The 19,642-nt window shown below is 35.1% G+C and overlaps 1 protein-coding gene across 3 annotated transcripts in view; it reads right to left on the bottom strand.

Moving 5' to 3' along the window:
• LOC125660262 (WD repeat-containing protein 6-like) overlaps positions 1–19,642 on the bottom strand; it is a 39,950-nt gene that overhangs the window by 17,744 nt on the left and 2,564 nt on the right. For all 3 annotated transcript variants that reach the window (XR_008798488.1, XM_056148829.1, XM_056148828.1), the window contains exons 2-14: positions 19,186–19,284; positions 16,860–17,071; positions 16,390–16,499; positions 14,212–14,359; positions 12,850–13,089; positions 12,299–12,361; positions 11,894–11,941; positions 4,307–4,417; positions 3,293–3,360; positions 2,757–2,914; positions 2,180–2,292; positions 1,791–1,958; positions 636–869 (exon numbers count right to left, since the gene is read on the bottom strand). Coding sequence is in view for 2 of the 3 variants with exons in the window: in XM_056148829.1 (XP_056004804.1) it covers positions 636–869; positions 1,791–1,958; positions 2,180–2,292; positions 2,757–2,914; positions 3,293–3,360; positions 4,307–4,417; positions 11,894–11,941; positions 12,299–12,361; positions 12,850–13,089; positions 14,212–14,359; positions 16,390–16,499; positions 16,860–17,071; positions 19,186–19,284 (1,772 nt within the window). In the remaining variant the exon portion in view is untranslated. The remainder of the gene's footprint in view (positions 1–635; positions 870–1,790; positions 1,959–2,179; positions 2,293–2,756; positions 2,915–3,292; positions 3,361–4,306; positions 4,418–11,893; positions 11,942–12,298; positions 12,362–12,849; positions 13,090–14,211; positions 14,360–16,389; positions 16,500–16,859; positions 17,072–19,185; positions 19,285–19,642) is intronic.

The following is a 19,642-nucleotide window of genomic DNA, read 5'->3' as shown; positions in this document are numbered from 1 at the left end:
TTTAATTGATAGAAGAGCAAAAAAAATTTAAGATATTGAGCGGACAATATCTTGACCTTGATCATATCCTTAGGATGTACCAGTCATGAGTGTACCAAGTTTGGTGTCAATAAAGCAAATGATTCTTAAAACATAGGAGACAATAAATTACTATGTCCAGTTTGACCTTTGACCATGTTATCTCAAAATCAAGAGGGGTCATCCATTCCTTAAGATGAACCAGTGAATTATGTTTAATGTCTGTCAAGCAAAGGGTTCTCAAGATGTTGAACAGACAGTAACTTCCTACATGTATGTCTAAAGTGGATTGACCCTTGGCCTTTGACCATGTGACCTCACACTCAATAGGGGTCATCTACTTCTTTTAAAAGATGTACCAGTGTATCAAGTCTGATCTCTGTCAAGCAAAAGGTTATCAAGATATTAAGCGGACAACAATGTTTGCAAATCTGGAAGACATCTTGAACAATCCATGTCAGAATTAAAATTATCAATCATTGTAAACTCCCATGTTTTAACGAATCATTTGCAAATGCTTGATTATCATTACTGAAATTTTATTATGTGTGGGCAACATAGCAAATTATGAAAGTACAGTGTATTTCATGAAATGAGTAACTAGTAAGATTTCTTACTGATTGAAATCCAAAAATAAAACAATCATTCTCCTCTTCAGCTACCTCCAGCCTGTCGACCCACTCAAATCCTTTGTACACACGGTAGGTGTTTAACAGAGTAAGGCAACCGTTGTCATGACTGAAGATTCTATAGCAACCGTCTCTACCTGTGGTGTAAACACTGTCTCCATAGAGACTGACGCTTGTCACTCCAGTTTTTCCATGGATTTTTGGAAAACTTTGTGTTGGATTCTTTTGAAGAAAACAAGAAGAACATATGAAAAATAATTAGAGGAAAATCTATCACATGTTTTAACAAGAGGCCCAAGGGCCACATCGCTCACTTGAGTCCCCTTGGCCCCATATCTAAAGATTTTCCATATATATTCACATGTAAAACTTTGGTCCCTATTGTGGCCCCATCCTATCCCTGGGGGCCACGATTTTAACAAACTTGAATCTGCACTATGTCGTGAAGCTTTTATGTAAATTTGTGCTTTCCTAGTCCAGTGGCTCTTGAGAAGAAGATTTTTAAAGATTGTCTCCCTATATATTTGAATGTAAAACTTTGATCCCCTATTGTGACCCCATCCTACCCCCGGGGAACATGATTTTAACAACTTGAATCTACACTTTGTCAGGAAGCTTTCATGTAAATCTCAGCTTTTTCTGGCCCAGTGTTTCTTGAGAAGATTTTTTTTTTTAAATTTCCAATATATTTGAATGTAAAAGTTTGATCCCCTATTGTGGCCCCATCCTACCCCCTGGGGTAATGATTTTAACAACTGCAATCTGCACTATGTCAGAAAGCTTTCATGTAAATTTCAGCTTCTCTGGCCCAGTGGTTCTTGAGAAAAAGATTTTTAAATGACCCCAACTTATTTTTGCATTTTTGTGATTATCTCCCATTTGAAGGGGCCATGGCCATTCATTTGAACCAACTTGAAAGACCTTCACCCAAGGATGCTTTGTGCCAAGTTTGGTTGAAATTGGCCCAATGGTTCTGGAGAAGAAGATGAAAATGTGAATAGTTTACGCCGACACCAACAGACAACTTACAAATTTTGATCAGAAAAGCTCACTTGAGCCTTCAGCTCTGGTGAGCTAATAAAACTAAACTGCAAATAATAAAACACTTGCATGTACTTCTTTGCAAAGTCAATAGTTACTTACACCTTCACTTGTGAGTTGATACACATGGACGGTTCCACTTCTGTCACCACAAACCAATGAACTGTGACCAATTGCAGCTGCCGACACCCACCTCTGTTTGCAGGCTGGTAGAATGTACCGCCCACAACACTCCAGAGTCAAAGACACAACTTCAAAATTCCATATTTTCTGAAACAAGTCAAGGAACCAGATAAATAAAATCCTTCTAAACATGAAACTACCAACAGAATTCAAATCTACTGTTACATGTACATAATGCAGATATTTACACATCACAAACTCCATATCAGTGAATTAAATCATTGTTTAATTGATAAAATGCAATTCTGCATTAAATGATATTATTGATATTTTCTAATGATAATCTAGTTTACTACAGAGATACTCACAATTTCTCCTTCAGGACCGGATGTCAGGAGCCGGGTACCAGACAACCAATGGATGCTCATAGTCTTTCCATTGTATATCTGCCAGTCCTTATGACTCCAAATTAACTGAGGACCTAAAAATATCAAACCAAATACTGCCAGTCCTTACTACTCCAATTTAACGGAGGACCGAACAATATCAAAACAAATACTGCCAGTGCATACTACAACAACTTAACGGAGGACCTAACAATAACAGAACAAATACTGGACGTGGTATGAATATCAAGTACTTTTGTGTCTGTTAATGAAGACCACTATTCCTTTGTTTTATTTGTTGGAGGTGGGGGAAGGGAGAGGGGGAGAGGAAAGGTTAGATGGTTTGCTGGGTGGGGGAGGGGTAGATGGTTTGCTGGGTGGGGGGAGGGGGTATCTGGTTTGCTGGGTGGAGAGAGGAGGTAGATGGTTTGCTGGGTGGAGGGAGGAGGTAGCTGGTTTGCTGGGTGGAGGGAGGAGGTAGCTGGTTTGCTGGGTGGAGGAAGGGGGTAGATGGTTTGCTGGGTGGATGGGGTGAGGGGTAGCTGGTTTGCTCACCTACCGTCTGACATAAAAATCCTCAGTTTTCCATGGATATTTCCCAGTGCAACACACCTGTGGCTGGTGGGGGCTACAGCCATTATAGTGTATGACCTGAACTCTGGGTCTGTCTGTAGAGTCTTCCATTGGTTCTTCTCAATCCCGTACAAGAACAGAAACCTGTCATAAAAAGTTCAATCAACTGTGAAAAAAGTCAGGAATTGATCAACCAGTTCTGAGGCATTTAGTGTAAACATAACACGTAATTATTCAATATATATGTTTGATTACACCATTTCTTGTCCAGTCAGATCTGAGGCAGTGGCTTATTTTGACCAAACTTTAAAAATCTAACTTTTTTGTTTTCAAATTCATCAATTCATTTCACTCACAGTCTCATCATACATGTGACTGCATTATGTTACTCATGTACAAAAACAAAAACTATTTTCTTAGAGAGTGAAGTAAAAATCTTCACAGGATTTCCAAAATGCCGTTTTAAATCTCTATCAGGATATACCTAAAGTGATATAGAGAGGGATCATTGTGGTAACCTACCCTTCGTTAGTGTTGATGACGATCTCATCGTAATCCAGCAGACTCACTGAGCGGGGATAGTCATCCTCCTAAAATAAATCAAATACTCCATGACTCCTGCTTGATGATATAAAAAATGCTGTGGAGAAAACACACGATGGCCTTTCACTAAATCTGGGATTTACCAGTCCCTTCTCAGGGGCTGATATTCAGTACCATTCCAAATTAAAAATACTCTTATACATATCTTTGGGTAAAATCCACACTTAGTTTTAATGATTATGTAAATCAATCAGTGCACAGGTTTCAGAATAAACACATTTATCCTCATTTAAATTCATGCTACTTTAATCCTGGATCAAAGGTACCATAAAAATGGTGTCGTGGCCTAGTGGTTAGGCCATCAGACTCTTGACCGAAAGGTCGTGGGTTCGAGTCCTGGCCGCGGCAGGGCCGACGTGTCCTTGGGAAAGGCACTTTACATGAATTTCCTCACTCCACCCAAGTGTAAAAGGGTACCTGGCTATAGACAGTGAAAAATATTGTTAGAATGTTAGTGCTCTAGCGCTTGTAATGGCAGCTTGCACTGTATGCTTCCTAGGAGGCTGAGAAAGTTCTAGATTGATATAAGGTCTGCTGGGGTAATAATGCATTGTAAAGCGCTTTGAGCAGCATACGCTGGAAAAAGCGCTATATAAAACCAATCATTATTATTATTATTATTTCTTTTCAAGATGCGTGTTTGAATATAACTACTGGGGTATATAATGTGGAAGACATCTGTCTGAAAGCTTAAAACATGAACCAGTATGGAATACAAGTTTCTGGGATCAAATCCCCCCCCCCCAAACCCCACCCCTAGGATTTAGTTATTATACTTGTACTGCAGTTATTTGTAAGTTCACAGTCAATAACTGAATATTCTTTTCCTGTGTAATGCTATGTTTTCAAACAATCCATAAGTTACACAACTCTACAACAAAAATCATCAGAGAAATAATCATATAATATCAAATAAATCAAATATCAATTTACCTTCCCAGATGAAGTTTGTGGTAACTGTAAAGAGTGGGTGATGTAATTTGATCTTTCTGACTTCGATGACAAATACCAGAGACGAACACTACCATCCCCCCCTCCCGTCACCTATACCGAAAACAAGAAAGATAAACTTACAACATCACATATACATATAGGACAACATGGATACAATGAAAAACGAAAAAACACGGTTATAGTAAACACACTTATAATGAATTAATGCTTACAGTAAAACACAGTTACAACAAACACACTTATAATGAATACACACTTACAGTAAAACACAGTTACAACAAACACACTTATAATGAATACACACTTACAGTGAAACACAGTTACGACAAACATACTTATAATGAATACACACTTACAGTGAAACACAGTTACAGCAAACACACTTATAATGAATTCACACTTACAGTAAAACACAGTTACAGCAAACACACTTATAATGAATTCACACTACAGTAAAACACAGTTATAGTAAACACACTTATAATGAATTCATGATTACAGTATAACACAGTTACAATGAATACACTCATAATGAATTCGTGCTTAGAGCGAAGTGATTTTCATTCCTTGTAGTTTGAAAACATGATTTTATTCAATATTGGATATAACAAATTATGTTTATAATGAATCAGAAAAAATTGAGAAAAACAAGCAACATAAACTTACATATCACAAACATGTAAATATATTATAACACGATGTATATAGTGCAAAATCATTTCATATATTTGTAGGGTTAAACTTTTGTGGTTTGAGAAATTTTAGACTTTGAGACTTCATTCGATAGTTTATGCTTATTATGTTATTCGATGGTAGATGTTTATCATTAAGGTCTTCCTTAACAACGGAAGACCTTCTACTGATTGTGCTGGTTAAGATTATTAAGGTCTTCCGTAGCAACGGAAGACCTTCTACTTATTGTGCTGGTTAAGATTATTCTTATTATTCTTTCTTTTTTTTTTTTTCCTAGACGCTAACTTTGAAGCTTCATATCTCACTCATTCCTCAACCGATTTTGCTCAAATTTTCAGCTTTAATACATTTTACTAAAGACTTTCAAAATACTTTTAAACATTTTGGATATTCTCTTCCGCTTGCGAGTTATTTCCCTTTTAGTGAAATTTTAGGGGCTTTGGTTTCCAGATAAAGGCTCAGAGACTATAATAATTGGAGCAGAGAAAACACTGAATTGGTAAAGTAGAAGCATTGTAGTTGTGCACATCATATTTTGTTTTTTTGATTTCGCCATTTAAAATGGCGATAGAGAGGGGTCAAAAATCAGGACGCCTGAAAGAGCGAAAATTTGCACATAATTTCCTTTGTATCTTTTAAACTAAAAATATTTTGTTAAGACATGTATAATAAAAGTTGTGTAGAATTTCAAGAGCTTTTATTTGACACCAGTAAAAAGGGGCTGGCCCCTTAAATTAGGGATCTACGGCCCCTAAAAGTTTTCGCTTTATAGCTCAAAAACAGCAAAGAATTCGATATGGCTTCCGATGGAAAAGTTGTTCTTTAACATCTTATTTATCTCATGAAATTGTTATTTTGTTCGAATCTTGTGTTATATTAGAGTAAAAAGCTATACCCGTAAACAAGTAGCCATTTTCATTTGGCAAGTGAGCGAGAACTCTTCATGCGTATAACTGAAATAAACTTGCTAAAAATAACATACATGACTACAATAGATACTAATATTCATTTTAAATAAGGTTTTTAACATGCTCTGTGGTTCAAATACAAATTATTTAGTGATGCATTTCTCTTTTTCTTTCGTTTTAACATAAACAAACCTTCAACAACAACAAAAGGAGAGAGATAAATTATCTTTTATTTGTTTCATATTAGAATTAAAATAAGTAATATACATAAAAATAAAACGTTCAAACGTAAAATAAATCATGGTCAATAACTGCAAGCTGTTTACATTCTTCACGGTCAGCGTTGTTTATACAGTTATGTAACCCAACTCTCGCCTCGCTCGCAGGTGGCCAGAGTGACAAGCTTGCATAATCAAAACAAAAACATCGAAGCTAACTCGGCTTTCGTCCATCGCATAAATAAACACATCAATTACTGGAAAATTATGTTTGAAATCATTTTGAATCCTTTTACATTATATCATACTTAATTAACAATTATATTATGTTTTATTTCAATTATAAAGTAATTGTAAAGATGCTACCGCAAACATTTCGAGTTAGTGATCAATGGACCTCATAATATTTGTGTCAAGTTATACATACATTTAAAAAACCTACACAATTTTCCTGATTATTTATCGGGTTGTCATTTTCCTCACAATAAGTTTACGGTAAGGGTATGTGACGTTTCTAATTGTCAGAAAAAATCGTACTAAATAAAATGAAGTAGTTTTAAGTTTTATTAACTTATAATTGTCTGCATACAGAAGGATTTATTTGTCGGTTCATTTCATTTCATCTAAATACAATCATGCGTGCAAGTAGATGCGGTTTTTATAAGTGAAATGTAAAAGGCAAGAGCGCCCCAAATATATTTATACATCTCAAGCGTCTTATTGTGTTTAATTTTGGAGATTCATCACATGTGGACAAGCAATCTGTGATTTAACTCTACTTTAGCCAGTTGATACACAAGCTTTCTGCATTCTCTACAAAGTGAAAAAAATGGATCCTTTTTGTAAGCATAACAAATAATTTATAAACTTTATTTTTTAAATCACGGGTTCTTATCATGATTATACCAACTCTAAACATGTATAGAAAATCATCAGAAATCCACATCGAATCAGTCTCATTTCATTCAGTCATTAACTGCAAGCATTTTACATACACACCGGGGTTTGTTCTTGTTTACAATTACGTAACCCATGGCTCGATTGCCCGAGTTCGGAGCCATCGCATGTGTACCAGCGATCAGCGGCAATACATGTACACACAAAAACATTACCGTTTTAATGTAATTTGCAAACACAACGATTTACAGAAAATTATGTTTTTAATAAAATCGGATTTTTCAAATGATTGGTGGAAGGACAGGAAGTTCCAGTTCCCACCCTCCAATATTTTTGCCAACATATGCTTGACAGTATACAATACAGATCGTTAATTTACGGTCATGCCCTTTCCAGGCACGTAAAACCCGGGGGGGGGGGGGGCAGGAAACCTAACGTTTTACTGTTAATTTACTATGAAAATGGTCATTAGAAGGCCTGTTGCCCCCCCCCCCCCCCCCCCCCACACTTTTGTATTGAAATGCGCTAATGTTATGTAAAGAACAAATTTTTTGGTGTACAGAAAAGTTGGAACCTACCCCACCCCACCCCCCACGAAATAGGATTTTTGACTTTGGGAAATTGTCCGTTTTCTTTCTTTCTTTTTTTTTTTTTTTTTTTTTTTGCTTGTCAAAGATTTTTTGGTAAGTGGAATTTTTTTTTTCTGGCTGCCCCCCCCCCCCTTTCAAAAACGATGTTACGTGCCTGCTTTCAATCTGCCTTATTTGCAAATTTCAAAGAAAAATTGTCGATAACAGAATTGTATACTTAATCAATAAATAAATCCATGACAAAGAAATAAGAAACAAAATATGTACAAAGGAATGTGACATGTCTTTTTCAGTATGAGTATACATGTTGCTAATAGTAAATTTGACAATATGTATAATAAATTAAATCATTGAGAAACTAACACCATTAATAACAGATATGGGAATGTGTTTTATAGAAAAAGTAACAAAGTGTTTGAAAGCAATCAATAAATATTTAATGCATGAGTTATCATGAACTCGTGCTGTATGGACACCAGTCCCCCCCCCCCCCCCCCCCCCCCCCCCTTCCGAAAAAACAACATACAAACAATCATAAGGAAAAAAACTCGATTTTGTTTACTTTGTTTGGCGCCGCGGGAGCATTTTCAATGTGATTTGAAACATTTTATTGGTCAAGTCGGATTTTATGCTCTTATAAAGGATCAAAATATTTTTGAACATCGTTAGAAACTGGAGCTGCTGACAATTTACTATACCTGCAATGTTTCAGTACAATGAATTGACGATAAGTTTTTATATCAAATAATGAATAACTATTGATTTATCAGGGTGCAGAGTTTGTGAGACAAGTTCTGATTTAGGTTCTACCCTTCCTTTAGGACAAAATGATATATAATATGAATTATACATCTTATAAATACAACCTCAACACCACATATAAATGTATACGATTTGTAACAAAATTCTGTAATAGATATGAACACTAATAAATAAAACAAGAGTTTAGAAAATCGAAATTGACAAACGTCAGTTCATGACTTTCTAGTCACAGACATGGGTGAAAGGAGGATGCACAGCAAGTTGAAGTCCCTACTACCCACTAATTTTGCCAATATACGCTTTACAAAAGAATACAAAAGCCTCAATTTACGACCGTGCCCTCTCAATCTGCATTATGCACAACCCCCTATCTTTCTGCCTACAAACTGATACGCGGGCTTCGAGACTTAAGCCCCTAACCGCAGCGTAGAAACCCAAAGATATCGACATTTTCAAAGATCAGTAAAGACGCAAAAAATCTTAAATAAATCATAAAATCACGAGGGTGAACTCAAAGAAAAAAAAACAACCAAGCAGGATAAGGTGCTTTGACTCGACGAATCAAAGTATGGTCTGAAACAAAGCAATATTAGTCCTCTTTCTGACCACTGTTCCCTGTTCTGTATCTGTGGATGCTTTGGGAAAGCAGGATAACCATTTTTGTCGGGGGAGGGGGGATGATGTTACATATATCCAAGGATGAAAAACAACATCATTTACAATTTTCAGCATTTTATCGGTCCAAAAACAGGTTGCATTTCAATGGAAAACCGTCACCGTTATTGCCCATTGCACCTTGGTGAAAAGCAATGTTTTTATGATATCCACATCATAAAACACTACTTTTCATAAAACCTTCCCATTAATATCTGACAATCTAACAAAAGAGACTGTCTCTTCGAGCCGGAAGAACAGATAGCAATATTACCGAACACTAATTATAGTTCCAGCAAACAAAGTTTAAGATATCACCAAGTCCGCCTATCCGTGCAAATGTGCCCAGACCGCAACTTTTAAAAATACACCGTAAGCTCAATCTTCACATAAAGATTATTAATGACAATAACATAAATAATCTTGATGTAAGGTCATTTGCACCATTTCTAAAGGTCTAAAAGTTAAAAATTGATTAGAGTCTTAATAGATCTAACTAATGGCAAATTTTAATTAATACTGAAAGAAAAGTTTCCATATGATCAAAGAAAGTGTCCTGGCCTTGACCCATGCTCATATTGTCAAGTTCACTTTTTTGAAAATACAAACCCTGTCCTGACCATATGCTGTAATGAAGAAACATTTAGATTTCACACTTACAACAGATTTTCATGTTAATTGAGGCTGCATTAGGACCTGACCCAAGGACATATGGTCAAGTTCAAGGTTTTTATGTCACACAGCTCCGACGGAAGACCTCTCGTTGCTTTGCAACGAGCTTTGCTCTAGTTCTTAATATTATTCTTTTTTTTCTTCTTTTTCCTAGACGCTAACTTTGAAGCTTCATATCGCGCTCATTTTTGCATGGATTTTGCTCAAATTTTCAGGGTTTATAAACTTTACAGAACGATTTTAAAATCATGTACTACATTTCAGAAATTCCCTTCTGTTCACGAGTTATTCCCCTTTGAATGAAATTTTAGGGGCTTTGGTTTCCAGACAAAGGCTCCGAGACTGTATAAGCTTGAGCAGAAAATGCACTGAAAATGAAAAGTAGTAGCATTGTAGTTGTGCACATTGTTTTTTGTTTTTTGATTACAGCGTTCGAAATGGTGGTTGACAGGGTTAAAAAATGAGGACGCTAAAGGAGCAAAAAATTACACATATTTTCCTTTGTATCTTTTAAACTAAAAATATTTTGTTAAGACGTGTAGAACAAAAGTTGTACAAAATGTTAAGAGCTTTCTTTTGATATCCCTAAAAAGGGGCTGGCCCCTTAAATTAGGGATCTGGGGATCTTCAAAGTTTTCGCTTTATAACTCATAAACGGTAAATATTTCGATATGGCTTTCGCTGGAAAAGTTGTTCTTTAACATCTTATTGATCTCATAAACTCGAGTATTGTGTTATATATGAGTAAAAAGCTTGACCCGCAAACAGGTAACCGTATCATTAGGTAGATGAAGGGGGGAAAATATGCGTATAACTTACTTCGGCACGTGCCCCTGGCGTGAAATTCATACGCGACTTCTGTGCGCACTGTGTACATAATATACCTACATGTATTTACGCAGATAGATATTAAAGTTTAATAAAATATTCACGATTTGAGAGCAATTTATTTGATTTGTATGTATAAATAATTCAAACTCAATGAATCATTCTCTTCAGTCGGAATATTATGCTATCATAATTTTGTTGTATGATAAAATATTGGTAACAGCTATAAACCTTTATTGTATGCTCTGAGCCATAAATTTCATAAATTTAAATAGTAATTTTTTCTTCATTATTGGGACTGAAAAGTTAAATGCTGAAAGAATTTAATCCCACAAACACGCGCGCCTCAAAAGACTGATTCGTGGAATGAGATCATACACGCATGTACTTGAGTAGTATAAATTTATTAAACACCTAACGATAAAAATTTATAGCACACTTTTAAAGCTTCATTTCAATGATATATATTAAATTCTAAAACTATTTCATAAGTACATACGAGAAGTCAGAATCGCCAGCGTAGCCAAACTACTTATATCGTTACAGTACTTATCTTCCTGTCACAGTTGATTATTTTCTTTCTAAAAACTTAACTTGTATTCGTCTTTTGTAAAATCACTGGATAAGTATTTCAAATAATTTTTCCCGGGGTGATGTTACGTATAACATATCAAGAGGGAATGAAGGCGATAGTTAGATCCCACACACACATACTCATGTACGGTTCCTGTATTTTCATGTTAACTAGGCTGCATTAGGACCTGACCCAAGGACATATGGTCAAGTTTAAGATTTTTATGTCATACAGCTCCGACGGAAGACCTCTCGTTGCTTTGCAACGAGCTTGGCTCTAGTTTCATTCAATTTACATTCTAATTCATTGTCTGAATCTCCAGTTGTGTGCTATAATTAATAAGATTATATGTTCATTCTTCACAACTGCTGTACATTCACGAGAAAATGGCTATCATTACAATTTGTAGAGATATCAAAGGCAAAAACTTGAAACCCTTGGAGTAGGACCATGAAGGTCAGGGTTTGAACAAACTAGAAACTTTTCCATCGAAGAAACTTTTCAAGTGTTTCTGGTTTTATGATCCTTGATAAAAAGATTTTAATCACCCCATTCTACTTCCAATCTTCATTATCTCCCCTTGGTAGGGGGTATGTCTATTCATTTGAATGAACTTGAATCCTCTTGACAATTTAAGAGGATACTTTAACTTTGTGCCAAGGTCTTTTTTTTTTATTATTTTACAAAAAATGGTGTGAAGGTTCTTGAGAAAACATAATGATAAACAACAGGAAAACAATGCAGGAGAATTAAAGAAATAATACACATACCACAAATTTTTCTTTGTCATCTACAGATAAACTCCATATACTTTTACCCTGTAATACACAAATGTGTCATTGTATAAACAATACTGTACGTGAAGTTATTCTAGCAGGATTCATATTCTAGCACTTTTGGCAGTAAAGTAAGAACACTAATTGAATGTTGCATTAATATATGAAAATATCTACTCATCATCATACATGGATCAAGCACTAAACCATGATTACACAAATTGTGAATCTGACCCAAAACACTAAAACAAATACACATCCACCATACCATACACATCAGCTTTATACAACCATTAGATTAACATGAAATTCAATCACTGAATAGTGCTTTCTTATCACTAAGTACACTAGCAGTTTGAAATCATGGGAATCAATATTCAGTATTTAAAAAAAATTTACCTTATGACCTTTGAACTTCTGAAGAACAGCTCCTTCATAGTCCCAAACACAGCACATAGAATCCTAAAATTTGTTTTGTGCATTGAAAAATCCTATCATCAGATCTCCCATCATTGTCGCAAACCATGGGTTATTGTTTCATTAGATTCCACAAATAGAATGGAATGAAACAATAACCCGTGGTTTGCGATGAATTCATATTACCATCTTTTCTAAATATCTACATTTACCATTTGTTGACTTAGAATTGTAAAATCAAAAAAATTCTGGATAAAGTAAAAAAAGGTTTGCACATTGTTACAATAAACATTACATTGTTTAATGTTAAATCAAATATGTTCACTCTCTTTCTTCATGGTTCACTCTCTTTCTTCATGAAATATAAGATGCACAATGCACAAATGGACAAAATTGAAATCAGACTGAATAAACTACATCAACATAAAGAAGGCATTGTTCAAAAAATTCTGACAGTGCCCAAGAAATCCTTATATGCATGGTAATTAAGTGAAATTTATCATTTAAAATACAAATATTTTCATTTGACCTACTTCTCCAATACTGACCAAAGTAGAGGTCAGTAACCTGATGTCCCACACTCTGGCCGAGTGTCCATACAACACATGGATGCATGAACAGTTACAGTTTTCCCAGAATTCCAGTGGTATTTCAGTCCCGCATGGAGTGGAAGAGCTATGAAACGTACACTGCCACAGACGAATGCTACGGTCATCCGAGGCAGAACACATCAGCTGTTTCTGATTCAGGTAGTCCACAGAAAAAATTACCCCCTACAAATATTTTTATAAAAGATTATTACCTGCATTCATTTCAACTTTTACACTGTTCATTGGTCAGATTTCAATCAGGCTTTATCATTTCAGATGCCACTCATCTGAATGTTTAAGATTCTGGACGATATTACTAGAAACCAATGTCTGGCAATTTATTTATTCATCTTATAGATTGATTGTATATTGTTTAACACCACACAGACATAAATCATGGGCCACCACACAGACCTGGGTCATAAGCCACCAACACACCTATTTGATTTGATTTATTATTGTTTAATGTCCCTCTCGAGAATATTTCACTCACATGGAGACATCACCATTGCCGGTGAAGGGCTGCAAAATTTAAGCCTATGCTCAGCGCTTGCGGCCTGTGAGCAGAGAGGGATCTTTATCATGCCACACAGGACCTCGGTTTTTGCAGTCTCACCTGAAGGACCGCCCCATTTAGTCACCTCTTACGACAAGAAAGGTGTACTGAGGACCCATTCTAACCCGGATCCCCGGGGGTGGGGTACTGAGGACCCATTCTAACCCAGATCCCCGGGGGTGGGGTACTGAGGACCTACTCTAACCCGGATTCCCGGGGTTGGGGTACTGAGAACCTATTCTAACCCGGATCCCCATGGTACTACATCTTGAAGTAATTGCATTTTACAGATGTTATTTACATATGCAGAACATTCTTTATTTAAGTGTTCTCTTTAACAAGGCCTGACTGTACACATAGGCTAACAGGATTACATGACTTATTAATCTGACAATACTATTACTCGATTACATGACTCTTAATCTCATTAATCTGACAATACTATTACTCGATTACATGACTCTTAATCTCATTAATCTGACAATACTATTACTCGATTACATGACTCTTAATCTCATTAATCTGACAATATTATTACTCCATTACATGACTCTTAATCTCATTAATCTGACAATACAATTACTCGATTACATGACTCTTAATCTCATTAATCTGACAATACTATTACTCCATTACATGACTCTTAATCTCATTAATCTGACAATACTATTACTCCATTACATGACTTAATCTCATACAATACATGTACCACTGCTTAGACTGTACAGAATTAAATACTGGTAATACACCTTGTGGCCTTTTAGACTCTTCATGACAGTCACATGACCAGATGGTGACCTTTGACCTCTTGGAGCCCATAGTAGTATTTCATTGAACACAGTTCCAGCAGCCAACAAGAGATGATCCCATCTGGAATTTATCAACTTGGCACAATATCTAACAACACAAGATAAGGCACACATATGCAAATATACATGTAAAACTAATTAACCATAGATTACACTGCACATTTCTCTCCATGTTATTTGTGATAATTTTCAAAAACATTTCTCTAGGGAATGCGCTTGTATTATGGGGGTATATTAACAAGAGATGTGTGGGGTCATTGAAGTTGAAGATGCAGAAATCCCTCCCAGCTTCTATTGTATGATCCCTATAATACAAACAACCTGCTAAAGACATTTAATCCTTACACATTTTTTTTATCTGCACGTTTTTTATGTTAATTCGAAAAGTTATAATACTTTTACTGAGAAATAAAATACATTAATTGAAAACCACAGTTATTTTTATTGTCTGTAGACTCTGTATTTATTACAAAGTTCAAGAGTTTCATTCTAAGATATACATGTACATACAAATATTTACTGCCATACACAACTGAAGTATGTATTAAGAATGTAAGACCAACATAAATCTGATTAAATCAGATCAAAATACAGTAAAATATCTGTATCTCGAATAAGGTTTGTCTGGAATACCCCACTTGAGTTGAAGTCGACCGCCGGTCCCAACCATTTTCCCTATATAAATGATTAAAAAAACTTCTGATATTTCGAACGCGGTAATCTCGAATACTCCGCTTATGTCCCTAAATTCACCTGGTTTATCTCGAAGTGCAGTAAATTTTCCGCTCTGCTTACCATACCTGGCGGCGTTAAGTCACACATTCACACCCGCTGCTACATCAATTACAATCAATGACCGCTAATCCACGCGCGCCTTTTCCGATAAACGATTCAACAGCTTGGGTGATAAGTGAAGTTTTCCAACATCACGGCTATAGTTCACCGCCAATTATGAACTAACACACCCGATTATGCCAGGGATGGTGTTTTGAAAGACACACACTCTTTCATTAACATTTGGGTTAGATAAACGCACAAAATCGTCGAAGTAGGCTTGAAGGTAATGCTCTTAATAACGATAACGCAATTAATAACACACGCTTTATCATTAAAACTAGTACAGAGAAAACACGAAAATTTATTTAATATTAACATTTAAAAGTTGTTTTTTTTTAAATCCGTCTTTTTTGTTTCTTGCATGATAGGTTCTTTCATTACAATGCAAAAACTACATCCCAGTCGAGCCTGGACATCAGTAAACTTAAAGTAAGCATACAGACACGGTTATCTTAATTTTGAAACACATTGTGAATTCAATTGGATGTTTTTATATTTAAAAAAATGAAATGTTTGTCTTTGAAATTCCACAATATTAATTTATCAACTTGTATTAAACTATAAGAAACGGCAACGGGGTTTTTGTTTATAATGCAAATCCCATACTATGCATCAAATATCCTCCTTCAAAAAAAAAAATATCCAAGATCGATTTTGGATATCTCGAACCCCCGGATATCTCGAAGTTTTTCCGAGGTCCCTCGGACTTCGAGATAGAGATATTTCACTGTATATCAATTTATTAATGGGTCTAGCTTTATTTTTGTTACAATTTTGTTTTTACTACTTGCCATAAAAGTAAAGGGTTACCAGGTAAAAGTAAAGGGTTACCAGGTAAAAGTATAGGGTTACCAGGTAAAAATCAAGAAATGAAGACAATACTGTAGCTTCACAAAATACAGTAAAACACATCTATAGCAAATCTTTAGGATCAGCGAAAAACAAACTTCATTAAACAGTAAAACATGGTTATAACAAACCTCCAAGGCCAGCAAAATCCAAACTTCATTATACAGTAAAACATGGTTATAGCCAACCTCCAGGGCCAGTAAAAAACAAACTTCATTATACAGTAAAACATGGTTATAGCAAACCTCCAACGCCATTGAAAAAAAAACTTCATTATACAGTAAAACAGTTATAGTGAACCCCCAGGGCCAGTGAAAAACAAACTTCATCATATCCAATACAATGTTCACTATTTCCTCGCAGGAGAATATAGATATCACTTTGCAATGCACAAACAAAAAGGGTGTATCAATTTCACTCCACAAAAGATACAATATACAGTTTTCCACACAGGTGACTGCCTCAACTATCAGGCCCTGTTTCCAGTCCCACTGAATCACTGTGTTGTGCCCCAGGGCCAGGGCCAAATTACTGTTCTCGCTCTGTAAATAAAAATCAGTGACACATCAAAGTGATGAACTTGCAACATCATAGAGATCTGCGATACTGAGATAAAACAATACATAGAAATAAATGTGTGATTCCTTGGAACTATAAATATACTCTGCAAAAACAGTTTTGTGCACTCATGACTGCAAAGTCCGTGTTAAAAATTCATCCATTTGGTTTAAGTGTTTCCAGTTTATAATAGCAAAATACATGACCACACATGACATACACCTGATTCATATGTTACTGTGAAAAAGTAAATAAATTACAATGGATGATAATTTTAAATATAAAGAGAAATGATAAAGAAATATGTATAATATGGAGTAAATTCTGAAAAATGAAAGACTTACAGGATCTAGAAAAATTGCATCCCAAATCCAATCCTCAAACTCCTTCATTTCTGCTTTTGTTGTCACATTGCATACACAGTCACGATGGTTACCAGTGTTTGCATCATCTGCGTCCCTCTGTGAATTGTCTACCAATAGATGAAGGTCCAGCACAGTGATGTACTTTTCTCCAAAAACAGCAAGAGTTGATGATGTCTTCTGATTTGCCCTAGCTAAGACAGACAATACAATATTTATAGATACATTTTTCAGTATTTTTCAGTAACTTTCTAAATTTCCTTGAAAAAATCATCTTTTTCTACAACTCCGGTAAATGTTGCTGTGCACCAAAAGACAAAGCAGACAAAATTTAGATAGGGTAATTAAAACTGAGTAAGCATTTAGCATGATTGAATGGTCTACTGAAGATTAGAAAACAATTTACATTAACTTCCCATTTAAAGGGATTGGTTCACGATTTTTGAACTAGATATTTTTTTTTCATTTTTGATGTGAAACATTAAAAATATAAGTCATTTAATTTTGACAGCCAACATTTTGACCTTCTGAATGCAAGAATAGAAGCATTATTTTAGCCTTAAATTGGTGTTATGTAAACAAAGACTTGAGTCTTTTTATGTATACAAACAAACCAGTGAGATATCAATGTTGTAATATTAAGCATCTTAATTTTGAATAGTCACAAAGAGGTATAGCGCATTTGCTGACGAAAAGGCCGACTCAGAAATCTAAATGGAAAACACCGGTTTCCAATAATAGACTGGCGTGTTATATTTAGATATAAGGCCAACGTTTGTGATGTTTCGTTAACCAAGATAAATAACTGCCGCAGTTTATCATTACTGACATTTATATGAGTTGTTCTTTAATCATTAATAAACCATTTTCCTATTTGGAATGATGGACAGTACAATATTTTCATAGGTGCATTCATATTAATTACACAACAACCCTTTTACATGTGGCATTACTTAACTGACTGTCTTTTTCTGACATGACTGCAGCACCTTTAATAGATTTCATCAGTTCATTTGCCGTTGGTTGATAATTCGATTGTTTAGCTTTGCCTAAATATCATATGACAGTTGCTACATGAGTTTTTATATTTACTCTTCAGAAGTCAAACTGTATAACAGATCTTTTCCTCCCTTGACCTATTTTTACTTATTACATGCTGTGCATTTGTGCCCTTTTTCTTGTAGTATTTGTTTAGCTTTTCGTCAGCCACATTACGTTTGAAAATCCTGTGCACACAGGAACATGTTAGTGTAAACAAACGGAACTACAGTGATCTCGAAATTAATTCCTTTACTTTAAGTCGTAACTTGCAAATATTGGAAGTTATGATGAAAATGATTTCAGTGTTTTATTTCTGGTTTAGGATGGCCTTTTGCAACAGTTTGCAATTTTTTAGGCCCATTACGTTACATCTACTATATACTCTATATGATCACAGTGATGTTTATGCTTATCAAATAAAGAAACTATCAACATATAGATATCTTTATTAAGTAATTTGGGTAAACAGAAGTATAAACTGACATTGTATAGCAGAATATTTGTAAAAAATGATATTCAAGAAAAAAGTATTTAATATGTAGGTGAAATTGCATACCAAGTGCACTATACTCCTTTTAACTTTTAGATGCCACATTTTACCCGAAGAATGCTTGAAATGTGAAAGATATGATAAACTTAGGTCGATATCCATTTCTTTTGAAAATTTCATAAACAATAACATACCGCAATCTTTGTTTACAAAACAAATAATAAACTCTCTAAAATGAGCTTCTGTGATAATATATAACTTTAATTTTTATGTGAAATCTTTTGAATACATTAGGCAGCAGATTCTGATCAATAAAAGTGAAAAACAAAATTTTGGGAAAAATCATGAATCAGTGCCTTTAAATCTGACAGTGGACAGACAAAAAAATCAAAGAGAATATACTAAAATAAGCTTTCACCAATCCAGATATTTTTTGTTGTACTGACATAAAGAATGTGGGCATATAAAATGCTATTTGGGTTAACAATGTACTCAATGTACTACTTATGAAATTGAGATAGCCCCCAAAAAAAGTTTTATAGCAAACATTCAAAATACAAGATTATTAATAGCTTTTCATTGACAAAAACCCAATCTTTAATACATATGATTTTGTAAATGTTCTTCATTAAGTCACAAGGAACTACAAACCTCCCCAGATTCCATGGATACTGTGACACGGCAATGTCAATTAAGTCACAAGGAACTACAAACCTCCCCGGATTCCATGGATACTGTGACACGGCAATGTCAATTAAGTCACAAGGAACTACAAACCTTCTCGGATTCCATGGATACTGTGACACGGCAATACCAAGACACATCCTATGCTTTTTTGTTCCACAATATCAAAAGTATGAAGATAGCTTCCTATTCCTAAAGAAAATTAAACACTGAACATGTTAGATTTGTACGTAATTCAAAGCAAATAGATTTTTTTCCATCTCTCTTCCCATTAATTTTCAACAATCTAATTAGAATTACAAAACACAAGGACATATAAATCAGAAGTACCGAGGGTCATGTTCTGATGACCAAGGCTATTCCTATACTGAGGGTCATGTTCTGATGACCAAGGCTATTCCTATACTGAGGGTCATGTTCTGATGACCCAAGGCTTAGATTCCTACACCGAGGGTCATGTTCTGATGACCCAAGGCTATTCCTACACCGAGGGTCATGTTCTGATGACCCAAGGCTTAGATTCCTACACCGAGGGTCATGTTCTGATGAC

Source organism: Ostrea edulis, chromosome 9, assembly GCF_947568905.1.
Source record: "Ostrea edulis chromosome 9, xbOstEdul1.1, whole genome shotgun sequence".
NCBI lineage: Eukaryota > Metazoa > Mollusca > Bivalvia > Ostreida > Ostreidae > Ostrea > Ostrea edulis.
Note: the sequence above shows the minus strand (reverse complement) of the source record. Positions and strands in the feature narration are given on the sequence as shown.